General features: G+C 54.9%; 5 protein-coding genes across 5 annotated transcripts; 3 read left to right on the top strand and 2 right to left on the bottom strand.

Annotated features, from left to right (window-relative positions):
• Positions 1–630: 630 nt before the first annotated feature.
• HER10_EVM0006863 (uncharacterized protein) lies at positions 631–3,604 on the top strand. Its single transcript, XM_035476436.1, has one exon. The coding sequence runs from the start codon at positions 1,776–1,778 to the stop codon at positions 3,375–3,377; it is 1,602 nt and encodes a 533-aa protein (XP_035329539.1). The 5' UTR covers positions 631–1,775; the 3' UTR covers positions 3,378–3,604.
• A 570-nt stretch (positions 3,605–4,174) lies between these two features.
• On the bottom strand, positions 4,175–6,472 carry HER10_EVM0005610 (uncharacterized protein; the record flags this gene model as incomplete). The annotated part of the gene is made up of 4 exons (XM_035475218.1): positions 4,175–4,339; positions 4,752–6,199; positions 6,255–6,391; positions 6,459–6,472. The coding sequence occupies 4 exons, from the start codon at positions 6,470–6,472 to the stop codon at positions 4,175–4,177; spliced, it is 1,764 nt and encodes a 587-aa protein (XP_035329371.1).
• A 580-nt stretch (positions 6,473–7,052) lies between these two features.
• Positions 7,053–9,133, top strand: HER10_EVM0013178 (uncharacterized protein). Its single transcript, XM_035482542.1, has 2 exons — positions 7,053–7,728; positions 7,787–9,133. The coding sequence occupies exons 1-2, from the start codon at positions 7,295–7,297 to the stop codon at positions 9,099–9,101; spliced, it is 1,749 nt and encodes a 582-aa protein (XP_035330298.1). The 5' UTR covers positions 7,053–7,294; the 3' UTR covers positions 9,102–9,133.
• A 308-nt stretch (positions 9,134–9,441) lies between these two features.
• On the top strand, positions 9,442–11,007 carry HER10_EVM0011564 (seryl-tRNA synthetase; the record flags this gene model as incomplete). The annotated part of the gene is made up of 1 exon (XM_035480992.1): positions 9,442–11,007. One exon carries the CDS (start codon positions 9,442–9,444, stop codon positions 11,005–11,007), a length of 1,566 nt encoding a protein of 521 aa, XP_035330110.1.
• A 422-nt stretch (positions 11,008–11,429) lies between these two features.
• On the bottom strand, positions 11,430–18,689 carry HER10_EVM0006065 (chromosome segregation ATPase; the record flags this gene model as incomplete). The annotated part of the gene is made up of 2 exons (XM_035475662.1): positions 18,238–18,689; positions 11,430–18,129 (listed from the first exon to the last, which is right to left on the bottom strand). The coding sequence occupies exons 1-2, from the start codon at positions 18,333–18,335 to the stop codon at positions 11,430–11,432; spliced, it is 6,798 nt and encodes a 2,265-aa protein (XP_035329417.1). The 5' UTR covers positions 18,336–18,689.
• Between the last annotated feature and the right edge of the window lie 594 nt (positions 18,690–19,283).

Below are 19,283 nucleotides of genomic sequence, written 5' to 3'. Positions count from 1 at the left end.
CCACCTGACCTTCCATTGGCCGAGGACGTTTTGCAGGCTGTTGCGAGCCTGCCACTGTGAGCAAGCAAGAGGGAGAAATGTCGTGACCTGGCAGCCGCAGGGTGGCCAAGGTGAGGTGCATGTGGGAAAAGCACGGGAGGTGGCCCCCGTCTGCCAGTCCCAGTGTGCGAGTCTACGAAGTCTGCCTTGCCAGCATGCACGATGATGCCCCCTGCATCTCCTCGCCTCATGAGGGTATTCAAGCAACCTATGGTTGGGCGACGATGAAAGGAGGCGAGTGGCCTGCACCCACTATCGGCAAGCGCAAGCTCGGAGGGAGGCCCCGGAGGCAACTTTTAATTCATCGTCGTCCTATGGAGGCAGGCACACAGCTGGGATAGCTGGGAAGGCCTGGGAAAGATTCCTTCTTCCCTTTCCTTTACAAGTATCAAGGCGGATTGTCGCTCCCCGCTCATTGGTAGTTTGACAGTTGACTCAACCTTTACCCGTCAACTGCCACCCATCATCCCGACTTTACTTGCCTTCCTTACCTTACCTACAGGCTACATACAGTAAGGTAATGAATGTACTCTGCGGTTTGGTTGGGTGGTAGGTTAAAACTCATGTGTACCTCGGAACCTCTTTGCCTCAATGAAATGATATCCTGAGCGCTTCCAGGTTCGTCTCCCACTTCCAGGTCGACCCAGAGCAGCCTGTCCCATTGCGCCTGTCTTCGCCATCTCATTGGCAACTGCACAACGCAGAGCTTGCTCACCCTGTCCCTGTCCCACTTCTCGTCGCCGGCGCCGTCGCAATATCCTGGTTCACGCTTCACTCTTTGGCTCTACGCGTCCACACGTCTACTGCGTACGGATACAGCTGTTTTCAGTCTCTGGCTCTGGACCGACCCTCGTTGGGCCTGTGCTGGTGCTGGCTCTTCTCCCATCTTTGACATCTTCTGTTCGGCCTTCAGTCTTGTCGCCAGCAGTCGCATCACGAGGTGCTCGCTACCTTATCGGTACCAAATAGCGTCAAGGCCCCTCCCCCCGAGTCACCAGGGTCTCAGGCTCTTGCCTGCTCGTCTTGCCTCTTGATTTCTCCATCTCGGTCTTCCCCGTGCTGATTACCTCACCGGCCACCCCAAGACCCCATTCGACCAGCAACAAATCACTACATCTATTCGTACAGCTTGACTAGACTCGCGTCTCTCCTCTGTTCTCTTCGCCTCCGCGTAGATATTCTTGGCATCGCCTTCACCTTGCTCCATCACCACACTGCTTTTCTAGCTCCCGCCATTAGAGCTATTTCACTTTGTCACCGGCGCACGCACGCTCGCACACTCCTCTCCCGCGCATCGCGACACGAACAAACCCAGCCGCCCATCCGCTCCCCGCCTCTTCACCTTTTCTTGGTGCAAGCAGTCTCGTAGCTCTTAGCTTAGGAGCTCCATTGTTCTCAGCGCCTCGGCTCGATTCTGTCTCACTCCCGCACGCCTTCGTCAGTGTTGCTCTTGTGCGCCCATCAACGCAGAGTCGCCGCCCAAAACCTTCAAGCCCGTCAACAAGCTTCCCCGTCACACAGAAGTGGTCAACTTTTGGTTCATCTTTTCAGTCGAGGACTCTCCGCCACTTGTGCGCGCTTCTTGCGCGCCCGTTGTGTCGCATCCTCGTTTCCTGCTCGTCCACCTACAGGGACCCCCAGTGCGCGCGTTCCTCCATGTCCGAGCCGCCGTAGGCCGTCAGTCCCTCCTCCGACCTTCGCAGCTTCGGTCTCGATAGAGTCGATACGCCTTCTTCATGGTCTCGCAGCCCGATTCCGCGTCCTCCCTCACCCTGCGAGGCCCCTCCTCGGTCGTTTCGCGTCCTTCACTATCTCGCACGAAGCGATACAACAGGTCTCATGTCGGCGGTTCATCCTATGTCTCTCAGAATGAGTTTCCCGTCTTCAACAATTCGGGCGATGTCGAGATTCTAGTCAAGGCCGGTGGTCACCAAAACCGTTATTTGCTGCATCGTCATACCCTCACGCAATGCTCCGGCTTCTTCGAGGCCAGCACTAGTCTTGAGTGGTCCAAAGCAGTTTCGGATGGCGCCTCGAATGACTTGCCTCGTATTAGCGACGGCTCCTCAGCCGACTCTTACAACCCTCTGCCTTCCAGCAGGGCCTTGACTACTTCATCTTTACCACCAAGAAAACGTTGGCGCTATGAATTGGATCCAGGCACGGGGGATGGCGATATACCAATGTTGGTACAGAAGGATGAAGACCGCTCAAAGGGTTTGAGCGCGGGCAACTCTGGGTCTCTGTTTGGCTCTGGTGGCAGCGCGGTCAACGGCGACCAGCCCGTGTCGTATTCGCGAAGCAAGACATCGGGCCATTCCCACTCCTCGTCGGCGCACTCGAACCACAACTTCTTCCGCTCCGTCGCCAACCTGAGCCTCGTGCCGAGCTCGACGACGACGGCAACAAGCCAGCCGCTTTCACAGGCCGACCAAGATCTCCTCCGCGATTATGACAACCTCTTCCGCATCTTCTACAACCATTCCCCGATTCTCGACGGTGTCAATATTGCGGATGCTTACGTTCAATGCAAATCTCTCATCACCTTGGCGGACCTATATGATGCATTGGCCGTGGTTGGCCCCAGGGTTGACCACCATCTGCTTCAATTTCAGTCACGACTATGGAAGCAGATTGCCAAGTATCCCATCTCATACCTACGTCTTGGCTACCTTGCCCGCAGTAGAGTCATCTTTCAGGAGGCCTTGATTCATGTGGTCGGGCAATGGCCGGCAGGAGAACGTAGCCTTCGTGCTGCGCTCCCTGACATCGTTCTAGACATAATCGAAGACAAAGTCGACGAGCTAGAAGAGGTGGTCAGCCGTGTCGAGGGTCGTCTCTTCCGACTGAGCTTGATGACGGCGAGGGGCGAGCGTGTCACACCTCAGAATAACTATCTCGACTGGCTAGCCGTAAGCCTGTTTCGACAATGGCTGGCAGACAACACCAGTCCTCCGCCCCCAGACCGTCGACTCCAAAGCTCTCGCGACGGTCGGACTGGAAACAATCAGCAACTGGCCCTCCCTGCTGCTGTTCCGCCGTTGGCCACGGTCGGCCGCACCTATCGTACTCTTGGCGCCTCCTCAGCGGCTTACCTGGGTCACGATGAGTGCAAGCGGTTCTTAAAATTGACGCCTGAGCTATATAGCCGGGACAATCTCCGACGCTTTGAGAAGCGCATCGACGAGCTGAAGCTGATGGCTCGCGACATTGTCCGGCCTTTGATGGGCAGTGGTTTAGAGCTGGATATCAACAGCGGAAGGGCCGCTGACGGAATTGGCTACCTCACGTGCATAACCGTCGGGGATCGTGACCTTCCTTGGCACGGTGAGCATTGATACGAAACAATGGACTCAAATGACCGGCCAATTTACAGCTGCAAAACGAGATGAAGAAGCATACTGGTTATTCTTCCGACTAATGATGAATGAATTTACTGGCGGATTTTGGATCTTATTTTTGGGATTTATTTTTGAGTTGGCAACATTTGACGGATATAGCCTGGGATACCCATTGACGAAACTCGCGTCGTGCATCGACACTGCAAAGAAGGCCTGGATTCAGGGAGGCATATAGCATTAGATTTCAGACATAATCCATTGTCGTTATTGAAATAAGACTTGAATGCGCTTGATGGTAGTGGTACAGGGTGGTACAAAGGGGGGAAATCGTTAATCGTCGTCTCCTGTGAGATCTATAATGGAAACTTCGCTCTGCCTCCATTCGTCGTCCTTTGTGAAGCGCTCCGATGCCATCGTCGCCTTCGTTCCGGCTACCCACTCCTCATCGCTCACTTCGACCACCCGGAAAAATCCGTTGACGCTTGTCCGTGGCACCATGACCTTTTTCCTGGTCTCCCTTGAGGCAGCCTTCACGATGGGTTTTGGCGCAAACGCATCGTCTAATTCTAGCCAGGGGGAGGCTGTGACTTTGGTGGTTCGGAAACCACGGAAGCCAGCACCAGCAGCGTCCTTCGGCACAGCGGGCTTGACCTTGGCAGTCTGGCTGACGGTGATGGACGTGCCAGGGCGGACACTGCTCTGGACACTCTTTGGCTGCCTGTCATGGTTGGCTTCCTGATCCGCCGTTGGCCGCGTGGTGTTGCCAGTCACAAACGATTCCATACGTGTCTGCTTCAGCCCCCGCTGACTCTTGGACGGAGTTGTCGCCAGTCGTATTGGTGACGAACCTTTTGTCGACCCCCGGTGTTTCCCAGGGCTTTGGGAAAGACGGTGAGGTACTGATGTAGACGCGATTGGCGGATTGGGCGCGGGCTCGACGAAAGAATCTTCGTCAAGACCTGATAGGTCGATAATGATATGCTGAGGTGTTAGTGGACTCGACGGACTCGACGGGCTCAGAGGGCTCAGCGGTATTTTCATCGACGGAAAAGGAGGCGCAGGCGAAGCGCGGATGGGGCTAGATGACAACAGAATCGGCTCTGCGGGCTGCCGAGGCTTGGTGATCCTAGGCATATGTTGTGAGCCAGCGTATGCCCAGGGGTTACTGTGAGCGGTTGGTTCTGCGGTGGCAGACACTTTCCCGTTGGACCTGGATTGCTTACTTCGGTTGATTGGTCTCTGCAAGGGGTTCGGACGTTGTGAGGAGGAGGAGGAGGAGGAGGCCGGTAACGCAGCCGCAATCTTTGTTGGATCAGGCCTGAGAGTAGTTGGTCGGTGGGGTTGTGGTCGGAGGACATCTTCGTCGTCTACTTGATGTTGCGATGTTGCGCCGCCAGTCTTTGCTGATTGTCTTGTAGTGGTGCCCTTTGTGATTTGCATCCACTTATCGAGCGCGCCGGCTTCGGCTGGGACGGCTTTGGCAGACTTCCTCTTGCCGACGCCCTTGCTGCTTGTGCTCTTGGGCTTTGTAGACGCCTTAGTAGGCTTGGTGCGCTGCTTCTCTTCCCAATCTTCGACAGCCAGAGGTGCGCCTAGCTTGACGAGCGACTCGGGCAGCCAGGTCATCTGGGCGGCATATGGGTCGAATGTACTTTTTGGCACAGCCTGGCTGCTCGCTGGCACTCCCTCGCCATCGATAACAGCTTCGAATTCTTCGTCGCTATTGAGTCCGAGACCCTGGCGATCAAAGGGCACTTCGTCGGCTTCGTCTAGTTCTTGTGAAAGGTCTAGACCGACTATATCGGCCGGAATATGTGCTACACGCAGCTCTGGAATGCCATCGGTGCTGTGGTGGCTTCGTATCCCGGCGATACGGTTGATGAGTTTCGATTCTTCCTTCTCCATTTCCCCTGCCGTCTGGTAGCTTGCTCGGTCGGAAAGGTGCCTCTCCAGTAACTTGTGGACGAGTAACGCAGGTGACAGGACTCGCGTGAGCTTGATAGCACCGATTTTGTTCACCCAGTCGAGCGTCTCATCGGCAAAGTACCGGAGACCTTGCACATCTATCGGGCGACTCCAATTGAGACCTGCCTTCAACCTGTCGATAGTGGTGGCACTTGAGACGACCGGGTGCGTATAATACCTGAGTACTTGGCGATCTGGAAACTCGTCCGGTATGGATAGAGCTTTATGCCGTACTCTGAAGAAGCCGCTCTCGTTCGTACGTAATTCGTGTCGTAAGGTTCTCCTCCACTCATCAAATTGATCATCGTCTTCGATCTTCAAGCGGCATAGCGACTTGCCGAACCCAGCTTTCGCCGCCTCACATGCAACCTTGGGACCGCATCCTGGTACACCCTCCGGTATGTAATCGCCTCCACTCATCAGTGCGACCAACACCATACCCTCTCGATCCAGACCCGTCTCGGCAGACAATAGATCATCGACCTCGTACATGCTAATGTGTGTGGGCGTCTTGGCTCCGCGGGTCCCCTCTGCTGACCAGTTCCGAAGACTTCGGGTGCAGCCGAACATGATTGTGTCGACATCCTCGCTCAAAACTGCGTCGACGATGTTCCGCTGCTGTAAGAAAGCGCATTCGGCTTCTGCTTCGCCGGGCGCGTCATGAACTGGGAATCCAAATAGACGAATGACTCTCTTCGCCATGGCTATTGCAACGCCATCTCCTTTCCCGGAGCGCTTATTGCGCTTGAAAGCCGGCTTGTGAGGGCCATCAAATACAAAAATGGGGTGTATACCAAGACTGAGTAGTCGCACTAAGCGATAGAAAAGAGTCCTGATTGCAGGATTTGTCCCACCTGGTGAGATCTGTCAGCTCTGAAGCGGCCAAATTGGACGTGGAGTTGACGCTACCTCGTGCGGCTTGTGTTTGGAATTGCCAGATGGCGATGTCAATGGCAATCCGTAACGGCCGGCCTGTGTTTTCAAGTTTCTCTGTAGCAAGTTTGGCAAGAGATACTCTTCTGCCGGGACCGAGTTCACGATAAATTCTGTGGTTGTCATGTGAGTGGGACCTCGCTATCATGCTAAGAAGAGGACAGGAGTGGTGGCAAATACCCTTTGATTCCCATTGCAATTCTCCAATGGCTCTGATTTCAAGAATACCAAGTCAAGAAACTGATGCAGGGAAGAAAGATTAGATCTGCGGGTTGAGTGTGGATGCAGAATTCCATCCAAACTTAGGGGCAGAGAGATATCGGGGGGCGAAATGCATGAAGTCGTTGATGCGTCGATGATTCGGATAGCCCAAAAAGAACTACGTTGTGCTCGAAATGAAAGAGTTCAAATTTGAAGTGCAACGAGCCTCCCAAAGATTTGCTATGCGCGAATCATTACACCTAATAACTCATACACAAATCGTATCCAATGAATTCTGCAATGCTCCATCTGTCTGGCGAGTGATGTATGCCTTTCAGCGTGAGAGATGTTGATTGAAGGTTAGTAGTTGGCTCACCACAGAAAGAGGTGGTTACCGGGACTACGGACGGTGCCACCCACCTCAATGACATCTGCACGACCTTCCATGTAGCGCCGGTTCCCCACTTTATTCAGAGCAAAGCGCCAGCAACAGTGCTCCACAGTGATTGACCCGTTTTCGGCCATAGGTACCTTACCTCAGAGGCTTAATTGACAAGCCCTACCTCAAACCTCCAGTCTCACGGGCTGTCTTAACAATTACATTGGACTGTGACCAATTCCTCAATCGCGCGCGAACAATACCCGGAGACATACCAGATTGCTAGCAAAAGACCTGGCGTGCTTTCCGTTACAGGCGTCTACAACTTCACATCGGGCGACCTCTGACAACCAAACACGCGGGGCATGGCTTGCTAAACCGGAGCGCAACGCTCTCAACACCACGAATAACTCATCTCTCTACTACTTCCTACGATATGTCGTCCTCCGCAGCACCGAGCCTTGCCCACCGATCCATTGCCAACATCCGAACCGAGACGGGCTCTGGCATCAGCGGCGGCCCTGCAAGTCCACACACCCCTTCTCGCAACATCTCTTCAACATTTGGCTCCCCGTCCAGTCTACGCGCCGAGGAAGATATCATCGTCATAGAGCTAGGCTCTCGCTTCATTAAGCTTGGGTTCGCCGGAGAGCCAGCGCCGAAGGCCGTGCTATCCCTAGGTCCTGAACAACTACGCCGCGTAGGCGACTTCCGCACATGGGACCCAGATCACAAGGATGATTGGCGTCGTCGTCCAACGGGCAAGACTTGGGGAGACGACCATGAGCTCTGGCAATATGATGTGCGGACCGTTGACTTGGGGCTTGTTGAGGATAAGATAGACCGAGCTATTCGGGAAGCATTGAACAAGTGACGCATCCCCGCCGCCTACGAGTCTATTACAGCATCACTAATGTTTGTCGTTCAGGTTCCTTCTTATCGATTCACGGCCGCGAAGAACCTCTCTTGTCCTGTCCTCGTCGATACCTCTGCCATTACTTTCAACCACCCTCGATGTTCTTTTCCACCGCTTTCAGGCACCGATTGTATCTTTGATGTCAACTGCAGTCACGTCGGTTGTGGGAGCTGGCACTCGGTCAGCACTGGTCGTGGATCTTGGCTGGGCTGAGACCAGTGTGACGAGCGTCTACGAATATCGCGAGATCCGCACCACAAGAACTACTCGCGCAGGCAAGATGTTGGTCAACGAGACACACAACCTGTTGCAAGATGCACTATCGACTTCATCAGCACACTCACAGAAGACCCGTCGAGAAAGGGAACAAGGGCGGCACTCTCTGAGTTTTGAGGAGTGCGAAGAAGTCGCCTGTCGCCTCGTCTGGTGTCGCCAAGTCAAGCGTGGCGATCTCCCAAGTAGTAGGCAGCCGGAGCAACAGCAACCTGGAGGAGAGGCATTGCCTACGGTCGAGGAGCAGGATGAATCCCCGCCGACTTCTCCCATTGAAGAAGAAGAACCGTCTCATGGCAATGTCGAGGTTTTGGTCCATTCCGTGGAACCAGCGGAGAATCTGACTTTACCATTCCAACAACTGTCCGAGCCGTGCGAAAACACCTACTTTGCGCCACACTACTCACGCAGTAGCTTCGATGATGACGAGCTCCCTATTCATCACCTTATTTACCAACACCTTGTTCAGCTTCCGATTGACGCTCGAGCAGTGTGCATGTCGCGCATTATATTCATTGGCGGCTGCTCTAGAGTCATAGGCTTGAAGCGGAGGATATTCGACGAGCTGTCGAAAATCGTCCACGAGCGTGGTTGGGACCCTGTTCAGGGGCGTGCACCAAAGCAGTACGAGAACAATGCGTTGCTGAAGAGAGGCAGCCGACGGGCAACCGAAGGTCCTACAGAGATTGCGCCCCCCGCAAGAGAGACGGAAGAACGTAGAGTTACGGGCGATGATGAGCCTCGAAGCGCAGCGGATGTCATTGAGGACTCCCTGAGGAAGCGAGATAGCCATCATCCTAAAGTTCAAGGCACCCTTCGACCTCTGGGCTCTCTCGGGCCGTGGGGAGGAGCTAGCTTGGCATGCCAGCTCAAAGTTATGGCGATGGCTAATATTGACCGCGAGCTATGGCTACAACAAGGAGTCAACGGGGCTTCACGGCCGAATGAAGTTGACGTCAAGGCTCAGCAGCGGCAAAGCATGGGACCCGGTGGACTGATGCGAGGAGCTGGAGGTCAATCGAACTGGACGTTGGGGGCATGGGGAACTTTATAGCGAGGCGGGTGCAGAGATTTACCTACCGACATGTGACAATGCATTGATACCCCGGAGACCTGCTGGCCTTCGAAATATGAAGAAAAGAACATACAATCAAACTACATAATCATACCCTGTCCAACGCTCGTCTTTTCATTGGAGTGAGCGCGACTGTAGTCAGTTGTGAAGCTGCAAATGCACTTAATTGGGTGAACGGCCCAGTGAAACCCCTGCTATTATGCTTGTAAGCGGTTGATACAGTTATCACTCCGCCGCCGTATCAGATCATCGCACTCCCTCAGAATACTCATTGAGAGGTATGCATTGAATTCCAACCTCTCAGTTACCAGATTTCAAAATGGGGAGAGATCCGACAAGTCTCTTGCGCAGCTCACTAGGGGCAGCAAGGAGGCGCCTACTACACACTTCACCACCCACGCCGCGCATCATTAGTAGAGTGAATTGTCTGGCCTCACACTCACTCCAACATCGCCGTGCCTTTGCAGACGTCAAGCGGCCCTCGACCGCGCCAAAACCCATCATCGACATCAGACATATCAGGGAGAACCCGGAACTACACGAGCAAAATTGTCTCGAGCGCAACTACGTCCAACAGAGCAAGAGCCCCGCCCGCATCAACGAAATTTTTGCGCAATGGCAGGCCCTGCAAAAGGACAGCCGCGCCGTTCGCGAGAGGTCGAACCTGCTGCGCCGCCAGATCGCCAACCCGGCGTCCACCAGCGGCGACGACAATGCCGAATTTAACGAGATCCGGAGCAAGACCCGCGACGAGCTGCTGGACGAGGCCCGCGTGCTCAAGCAGAAGCTCGCGGCCGTGGAGCAGGACGAGGCCAAGCTCGTCGAGGAGATGGAAGGGCTCGCCCTCGCCATCCCCAACCTCACCAGCGACGTCACCCCCGTCGGCGACGAGCCGCGGCTTCTGAGTTACATCAACGAGCACCCACACGAGACGCCCAGCGCCTCGGACAAGGTGTGGCGGTCCCACGTCCACATCGGCTCGGAGCTGGGCCTCCTCGACTTCGCCGGCGCGGGCACCGTCTCGGGCTGGGGCTGGTACTACCTCCTCGACGAGGCCGCGCAGCTGGAGCAGGCCCTCGTGCAGTACGCCCTCGCCGTCGCCACGCGGCACGGCTGGCGCCAGGTCGCACCGCCCAGCGTCGTCTACAGTCACGTTGCCGCCGCCTGCGGCTTCCAGCCGCGCGACCAAAACGGCGAGCAGCAGATCTACAGCCTCGCACAGTCCGCCGCCGACGCCGAGCGCGGCAAGCCAGAGCTCTCTCTCGCCGGCACGTCAGAGATCCCGCTGGCCGGCATGAAGGCCGAGACCACCCTCGACGCCACGGAGCTGCCCGCGAAACGCGTCGCCGTCTCCCGGTGCTACCGCGCCGAGGCCGGCGCCCGCGGCGCGAGCACAAAGGGCCTCTACCGCGTCCACGAGTTTACCAAGGTCGAAATGTTCGCCTGGACCGCGCCCGACGCCGACGAGACGGTCGACGTCTTTGAGGAGATGCTCGACATCCAGACCGAGATCCTCGGGTCCCTGGGCTTGCACTGCCGCGTCCTCGAGATGCCGACCGCCGACCTCGGCGCCTCCGCCGTACGCAAGTGCGACATTGAGGCCTTTTTCCCGTCTCGCCAGGAGCAGAACGATGGCTGGGGCGAGGTCACGTCCGCCAGCATCTGCACCGACTACCAGACGCGCAGGCTCGCCACGCGGGCAAAGATTGACGGCAAGCTCACCTTCCCCTGGACCGTCAACGGCACGGCTCTCGCCGTCCCGAGAGTGCTGGCTGCGCTCCTGGAGGCCGGATGGAACGAGCAGGAAATGTCCGTCTCCATTCCGGCTTGCCTGCAGCCGTGGATGGAAGGAAAGGAAAAGATTGTTCGGAAGACTATTTCATAGCACACAGATACTTTACACAGTCCTATCTGACTTGGACTGAGGATACGGGCATGGTATCTTTTGTAACAACACTTATATTCGCCTTTCTGTACATGAGCATTGCCACGTGCGTCTAGCGCGGAGGAGGCATGGCATGGGAGGCCATCCAAAGCATATTCATCATGTGGCACACAGTCGTAGGGAGGTGATAATTCTGTACTTTACTAGTTCCAACACACTACCTACAATACTAAACATCAACTGGACTCATACCAGCACTACCAATTTCAGACAAAAGAGAAAGGAAACCCAATAACTCCATTTTGATACAAACTACCGTTCATCCCAGGTGACGCCGACACAGCAGGCTCATGCGTTATTCAATACTCGTCAATATGTCCGTGTGAAAAAACAACTTCTCAATAGACACCAATTTCGTTGTCCTAGGCCGCGACTTCATTGTTCAGAGTTTCTTGACTGAGGTCGGAGCCAAGGTCTGAACTAACATTAGAACTGACGTTTGAGCTCACTACACTCTCAGTCCACTCGCTTTGGAGGTCACTCTGCAAATCGCTGTGGTTATCGTCGTAATAGTCCGAATAATCGCCGTCGCCGGTGTAGTTTTCGGTACTCTCTGTCACGACAGTTGTACCGCGGCTACCACGGCTCATACGACTGCCATGACTGCTGCGACGGAGCGTCTCGGTATCACTGGGATCATCGGCCCCAGCTGGTTCTTCGTGCATAACAGGCGTGGGACTGGGCATGTTCTCCTCCTCCGTCTCCTTCAAAGACATGTTCTCCTTATCGAGATCTCCGTAGCCCTTCGAGAAGCCTCCAGCCCAACTAGACTTGCGATGACCACGGGCGCCAGCAGTCCTGACGCTCTGGCTGCGCTGAACTCCACCGGTTGGCACGTTGTTCGTGATCTGGCTCAGGGATAAGATACGGCGAGCAGCGCCTGCTTGCGACGGAGGCTTCAGGTTTCGTTTCGCGGAAAGGGCCAAGTTGACAGCAGGAGATGCAGGCTTCTCGGGGACTCCATTCTCCTGACCCGGCTTCTGGTCCCGGACACGCTTACGGCTCATAGCGTCGCGCCCTTTGGTTGCCTTCGACATCAACAATACGCGGGAATGGTCCATAACACCTTCCAGAATGCGGCGCTCCAAGCCCTCGGCACGAGATTCCATGTCGTGAAGCTCGTCCCGACGGATATGCAGTGCAGTCTCGAGAGACGAGACATCGCCCGTCAGTCTTGTCTTTTGCCGGATGAGACTTTCTTGCTCCGTCCGAAGTCCGAGAACAGAAGCCCTGAGTCTCTCTTCCTCTTGCTTCAGATCCAGCAAACTGGCTTCGATCTGCTCCTTGAGAGCAAGCTTGCGCTCGAGATCAATGTTCACCTCCTGGAGAAACTGCTCTCTGTCGTCTTCCTCGTCTTTGATCTTCTTGGTCTGGCTTGCAAGGAAGAGCGAGATGTCCGTGGCTGTTTGGATGACTTGCTGATGGACCTTTTCAAGAGTGTCGAGCTGACCAAAGGCCTTCTCAGCAGCATGACTATGATCAACGAGCTCGTCCAGCTTGACGTGAACGGCGGCATCGTCATACTTGTCGGTGGGGATCAGTGCCTGCTGTTCAGCCAGAACTCCGAGCTGTTCCCGAATTTTGGTGTCATCGTACTTTTCGGTTGGGATCAACAACTGCTGCTCGGCAAGCTTGTCCAGCTTCTCGTGCACTGGCGCATCGTCGTACTTCTCCGTAGGGATCAATGACTGCCCACAGGCAAGCATGTCGAGCTTCTCCTGAACTGCCGCATCGTCGTACTTCTCAGTCGGAAGCAGAGACTGGTACTCGGCGATCCTGTCCAGCTTTTCCTGGACCACTGCGTCGTCGTACTTCTCGGTCGGGATCAACAGCTGCTGTTCAGAGAGCTTGTCAAGCTTCTCATGCACCGGCGCATCATCGTACTTCTCAACAGGCACCTGAGAGTGCTCCACAAGCATGTCGAGTTTCTCATGAACAGGCGCGTCGTCATACTTCTCCACAGGTATCTGAGAGTGCTCCACAAGTTTGTCAAGTTTCTCATGGACCGGCGCGTCGTCGTACTTTTCAGTCGGGATCAACAGCTGCTGTTCAACGAGCTTGTCAAGTTTCTCGTGGACCGGCGCATCATCGTACTTTTCGACTGGTACTTGAGAGTGCTCTACAAGCTTGTCAAGCTTCTCATGAACGGGCGTGTCGTCGTATTTCTCTGCCGGAGTGGAGACATGCTCCACGATCTTGTCAAGCTTCTCGTGTACTGGCGCGTCATCGTACTTCTCAGCAGGAACAGAAGCATGTTCAACGAGCTTGTCGAGCTTTTCGTGAACACCTGCATCATCGTACTTCTCGACTGGAACCTCGGAATGCTCGATCAATTTGGTAAGCTTCTCGAGAACGACAGTGTCGTCATACTTGTCTGGGATTGGTGGCAGAGCGAGCTCGACTGGCTTGGCATCCTCGATTGTCTTTTGTATATCATTCGTTGACGTCTTGGCGTAATCGTAATGTTGACCAACAATAAGCAAGACATCTTTGATCGATTCCAAGATCTGGGGTTGAGATTCAACAAGCTGTCCCTGAATGATTTCGACGGCGTCGACAGCTTGCTTCAGGTGATCCCGAGTTTGCTGGTGGTCGGCCTTCCCATCTGTGTGGTTCTCCTCAGACTTGGTCATGAGATCCTCAACTCTGGTGAATACAGTCTTGGATGCCTCCTCCATCTTCTCCATCGAGTCGGTAACAGCAGCGCCAAGTGTGTCCACGAGAGACTTGAGCTCTTCCGCAACAGCCTTGGTACCCAGGACTGCCTCTTCGGTGCTGGCATCTCTTGCCTCCCCAGCCTTGGCGCGGTCGTCAAGGGCAACGTGAAACTCGTCGTACTTGGTCATCAGCTCCGTGACCTTCTCCTCAATCTTGGCGCTCAAGGCATCAGTGGTCTGCTGGAACTTCTCGTCTGACTCCAGCTTAGCACCGACTACGGCGGCCTTGGACTCCTCGAACTCTAGCTTCATCGTATCGGAGAGGTCCTTCAGGTCTTGGTTGACCGAAGCGTTGTTCTCCACTGCTGTCGACACACCCTCAAGTAGCTTTGAGAGGCTCTCGACTCCAGTGGCACCCTCTTCGAGTTTACCCTTGACCAAACCCTGGAACTCCTCGAGGAAGGTCTTGACTTCAGTCACACGTTCGCTAACGCCAACGATCTCGGCTTGGCGCTCCTCGCTTCCCTTGTCGTGCGACTCGACCAGGAGGTCAAGTCGTGTCTTAAGCTCTTCGAGTGGAGCCTTGAGCTCCTCGATGGGGATCTTGAGGTCCGTCTTTAGCTCCGTCTTCAGCTCATCCAATGGGACTTTCATGCCCTCCTGCAGTCCTTCCTTGAGCCCCTCCAGAACCACCAACGCCTCGAGGGGGCCTTTGAGCTCCTCCAAGGTCGTCTCTGTCTTTTTCAGGTCCTCCTTGGTGACGAGGGTGGCGATCTCAGTTTTGAGCAGTTGATCGAACACGTCCTTGATATCGTGACAAGCAGCTTCCACAGCCTCGACGTCAGTCTTGGTAACTCGCTCGGGATCCTCCAATTGCTTGGCAGCGCTCTCTTTCATTTCTTCAAAGCCTGCAGCAACCTGTGTTACCAATGCTTCAACGGATGTCACGTCATCCTTCTTCGGGAGAGTATCCAGCTGCGTAGTGATGAGATTGATGGCTTCCCTGGTTTCCAGTATGGTGTTCTCCAAGCTGTCTAGATGTTCCTTTCGCACCGCTTGCTCGTTGTCAATGAGGTCGTCCAGCCGACCCTTAGTGTTACGAAGGATAGTTTCAATCGCCTGGACGTCCTCCTTTGTTGAAGCATCGGTGCTGACAGGGCTCTCCTTGGACTTGACCCACTCCTGGATGGGCAGAATCGCCTCTTCCAGACGGGTAATATCCTCCTTGGTGACTGAGCTCTGGGCGTTGAGCAGGACTTCTTCGATTCGGGAAGTCTCGTCCTTGGAGACCGACTCTTGTACAAGTCGAAGCATGTCCTCGAGACGGAGCATGTCGTCCTTGGATGCAGATTCCTGGAGAGAACGAAGCATGTCCTCCATACGAGTGAGATCATCTTTGGCGACAGGATCGGCGTTCGCGGGTTCCATGGCCTCGATCTTGATCCGGAGCTGAGTGATGAGAACCTCAAGGTTTTTGATGTCATCCTGCTTGAGGGCATCGGCCGGGACCGGTACAACAGCGCCGTCATGCATGGTTGTCAATGCTTTGTCGTTCTGGCCTTGCAGTTCCCGGAGACCATCGATTTCTGAGCGAACATTGTCCAGCCCGGCTTTCAATGCGTCGAGGACCTCATCGTTAGCTGTGAGATCCGCTGGCCGGTTCGCGACCTTGTCAATGCTGATGCGCAGATCGGCCAAGCCATCGTGGAGAGCATCTAAAATGTCCGTGACGCCGGCAAAGGGTCGGCGCAGTTCGCCACGCACACTGTCGATTCCATCTCTCACGGCTTCGATAATCTCCTTCTGGTTGACTTGCGGAGTGACCGGCACCATGGAGGAGTTGACGGTGTCGCGTAGCGACTCCATGTGTGACTCGATTGTTGACCTGGAATCGCTCGAAACGCGGTCGACCAGCATAGCCATCTCATCTCTGAAGGTATCTAATGTGCCGAGAAGAGTTTGGGTGATTTCTTCCTGCCCGGCGGTGCTGCCACTGAGATGACTGACATATGCTTCCATGTCGGCACGAAGCTTCTCCAGACCGTCCTTAGTAGCGTCCAAAATCTGCTCAGTGTCACGTCCGTTGGCGGCGGCGTTCACTTTCGCATCCTCTGTCACTGCTCGGAACTCTCCACGCATGTACTCAAGAATATCTTGCAAACGAGTGACGACTTCTTCGTTGTTGCTCTGGTGCGGTACGAGAGCTCCGGCGGTAGGCAGATCGTAGCCGCTGAGACCTTCCTTGACCGCATGAAGCATGTCCTCTCGGGTGAGTTCTTGTGTGAACGCTGAGGGGGCAACAGGGAACTCGAACTCCTCTAAGCACTCGCGAACGGCTTCCAGAATCTCGTCTCGTGAGAGGCTTGTTGGTGTCTCGACGCGGGGAGGCGAGAAATGCTTGAGACCCTCGACAACTGCTTGGAACACCTCTTCTCGCGAAGCTCCCACGGGCTCCTGGTCCCTGTCGACATAGTCCTGCAATCCCTCTTTGAGGTACTCGAGGATCTCTTCACGTCCAAGACCAGGATCTTGGTTCTCAACCTCGGGCTTGTAGTTTTCCCAGGCGTCCCTGACAGCCTCGATGACATCCTCCCGATTCAGATCAGGCTCTTTCTCCTGCGATGCTTGGGAGTCTCGGAGCGCTGCTCTCATGGCATTATATATTTCTTGATAGTCGATTGCTGGTGCTCTTGAGGCCACAGAGTTGGCGGACTGGCGTCGATGCTCACGAAGAAGCTCGTCCATGTTCTCTCTCATCTGCTCGATTCCCTCGTGGACGATCTTCGAAACTTCGTCATTATCGGTCGAGGGCTCTTCAGCCTTCGGTTGTGCCTGAGCTTCGTCCAGTCTCCTTCCAATCTCCCGTCCCATACCCAGGACTTCGCCACGTAGCTCCCGGACAAGAGCCTTGACTTCTGCGGTGAGACCGCCCCCTTGTGCTACGCTGTCCTTGACGGTACGGATGATCTTGAGCACTTCGTCACTGACGATCTCAGAAGCATTGCCAGATGCCGCAAATTTCGAGGCGGGCTCATTATGCAAGGCCCTCTCGGATCGATGGGTCAGCTGACTTGCATAGCCGGGGTCGTAATCAAAGTCCATTGTGCTGTTATCGTCGTCAAACACAGCTGCACGAGGCATATTCCTGGTGCTCTCTCCATGACCGCCGACGCTTCGCGGGATCATGGCGTCAACTGGCTTAGTCTTGACGAGCTGGATCAGCTCCTCGACCTTTGAAGCGGGCGCCACTCCAGCAAGCTTCTCGGCGACGTCGGTCAGGCGAGCAAGAAGCAGGTCATGTCCCTCCTTCGTACCCATGTCTCTGATAATCTTGTCTAGTATCGCAATGGTAGTCGGAGACTCTGAGTTGGAGTTGGTGTTGGAGTTGCAGAGCGAAGGTGTGCTCAAGGCATCTCGATCGATGGATGCCGCAAAGCTGTTCGGTGAAGGAATTCTAGGTAGAGAAAAGGGGCGTCCGGCTTTGCTTGGTGGAGGGGAGGTGTGGTGGGGCTTAGTATCGAGGAACAAGCTGTTGACGAAAGGGTCGCGGGAGCTCGGCCTGCTGCTTGCAGCAGCATCCTGGGCATTATTGATAAGTTCGCGCAAGCTCTTGCGGATATCCTCGTCCCGAGCCTTTGTCGCTTCCTTCAAACTAAGCAAGTCGGTGGCATTGTCACGACTTCTTCGGCTCAACTGGGCCATGTCTTTCTGGAGAGCTGTCGCAATGCTAGTGAGACTTAGAATCTGCCCCGAAAGAGCTTCGACCTGTTGAGGAGCCTTGACGAGTGCAGTAGAGCCATTTGCGACGTTCTCCTTGTCCTGCTGGCCTTGAAGCGGCATATTCTGTATGGCAAGCATGGTAGCAGATTGCGGAGGTGTGTTTTCGCCCAAGATGCTTTGCTGTTGTCTTTTCATTGTCGGACGTACGACTGGTGTCTGACTTTGAACTGATGAAGGCGTAGTGGCCTCTCTCTCCGTCGATCTCAGATCTGCAAAGCTATCTCTCCTGCTGTCGGCGAAACTGTCTCTTCTTGTGTCGGCGAAGCTGTCTCTTCTGTTGGCCGCCGGCGTGGAAGGGCGTGTCCGCTCAGGGGATTTTGTCGGCGAAGGAGGGTTGGATTGCTGGCCACTCTCCAAGAGAAGGCTGAGGTCTCTGACGTTTCCTGGTTGTAGGGACTGCATGCGTTTGTGGTGCGATCCTTTGATAAGAGAACGTTCGGGGGATGTTTCGGTATTCCTTTTGGTCAAAGGCGCCGGAAGCATGGCGCTCTCGCGAGCTCTCTCGTTTAGAGCAGCGTGAGCAGACTGAATAGCAACGGAAGTTCCTTTCCTAGAGGTTGTAACTGGCGATTGCGGGTTCATGGGCAAGGGCGGTGGTGCCCTGTCGGGATCTGAGCTGTCCCACCTGGTCTTCATCAGTCGACGCCAGATAGCAGACATGGCAAGCGCATCATGAAGGTTGTGTATGGGGAATGGGTGTTGATGGAAGAAGTTTTGTGTTTTGGCGACTTACATGGGGACCAGAGCTCTGCCTTGATCAGAAGACATTGATTGTCTGTGTCTCAGAGGTCGATCAGCGTCCCTGGAGGCTTCGCGCTCCACGGGCGCCATTGTTCTCGAACGGGGCGACGAGGTGACTAGAATGTGATGGAGGTCGGGTGAGTGATGTTGGTGGTGAGGCTAAGAGGCCTTGGAATGCGGGCGCGAGGGAAAATGTAAGTCAATGCAATGCGACACAGTCCCCCCCAGGCAGGTTGGTGTTGATGATGGGATATTCAGGTAGTGTTAGTCGTTGCTTGAGCGCCGCGCTGCACCAGGAAGAATGGCATAAAGCGTCAATTGCTGGAAGCAGATGTGAAGAAGCTCTGCAGGAAGCGATGATGGCGAATGTGCAAAGCAAAACCTAAGCAAAACGAGGCAATGTCAAGTCAAGGTCATCCGGGACTCTGTGATCCAGGGCAAAGCTCGAGTCGGTGACAGCGGTAATATGGGTGGGAGCAGTCTTAAGAGCCGGGTGGGGGGATTTCAATGTTTGTTACCCGGGGGAGTTGGATGGTGGATGGAGCCGGGGATGGGTGTGGATGTGACGACGACGACAACGAACAGGTGCGGTGAGATGTTGTTCGGGGCTGCTCACGTTGACGGGCCCCTGCCAATCGAGGTTGACGGCATTTATTTTGCGAGGCGTTGCGGAGCAACCATCACCAACTAGCAGTGCCGTCTGCGCTGTTGCTCAATGTTTGGCTGCGTTGATCGGGCACCCACTCGCGGCTGCATCCAAGCGGGGGCCGCTAGTGAAGCGCCCGTACCCAACCTTGGTGCCATCCAATGCCTATTCGCCAGGGGTGCTTTGGACGACACTGACAGGAAGAAGGTGCGATAAGATAAGAGAGGAAACTCGTCGTTTTCTCACATCTTCCTACCTATTCCTGAGGTGCACTTCAAATATGGTTCTATCGCTCCTCCTTAGTAAGATAAGATACAATACCTAACGCTCATTGCTGTCAGAGCATCAGTTCGGTGCACTTGGGGCAAGAATATTCCGCAAAATATCGGTCA

This window comes from Colletotrichum scovillei (genome assembly GCF_011075155.1).
Source record: "Colletotrichum scovillei strain TJNH1 chromosome Unknown Contig00009, whole genome shotgun sequence".
Lineage (NCBI taxonomy): Eukaryota > Fungi > Ascomycota > Sordariomycetes > Glomerellales > Glomerellaceae > Colletotrichum > Colletotrichum scovillei.
The sequence above is the reverse complement of the archived record's forward strand: the minus strand, read 5'-3'. Positions and strand labels throughout refer to the sequence as shown.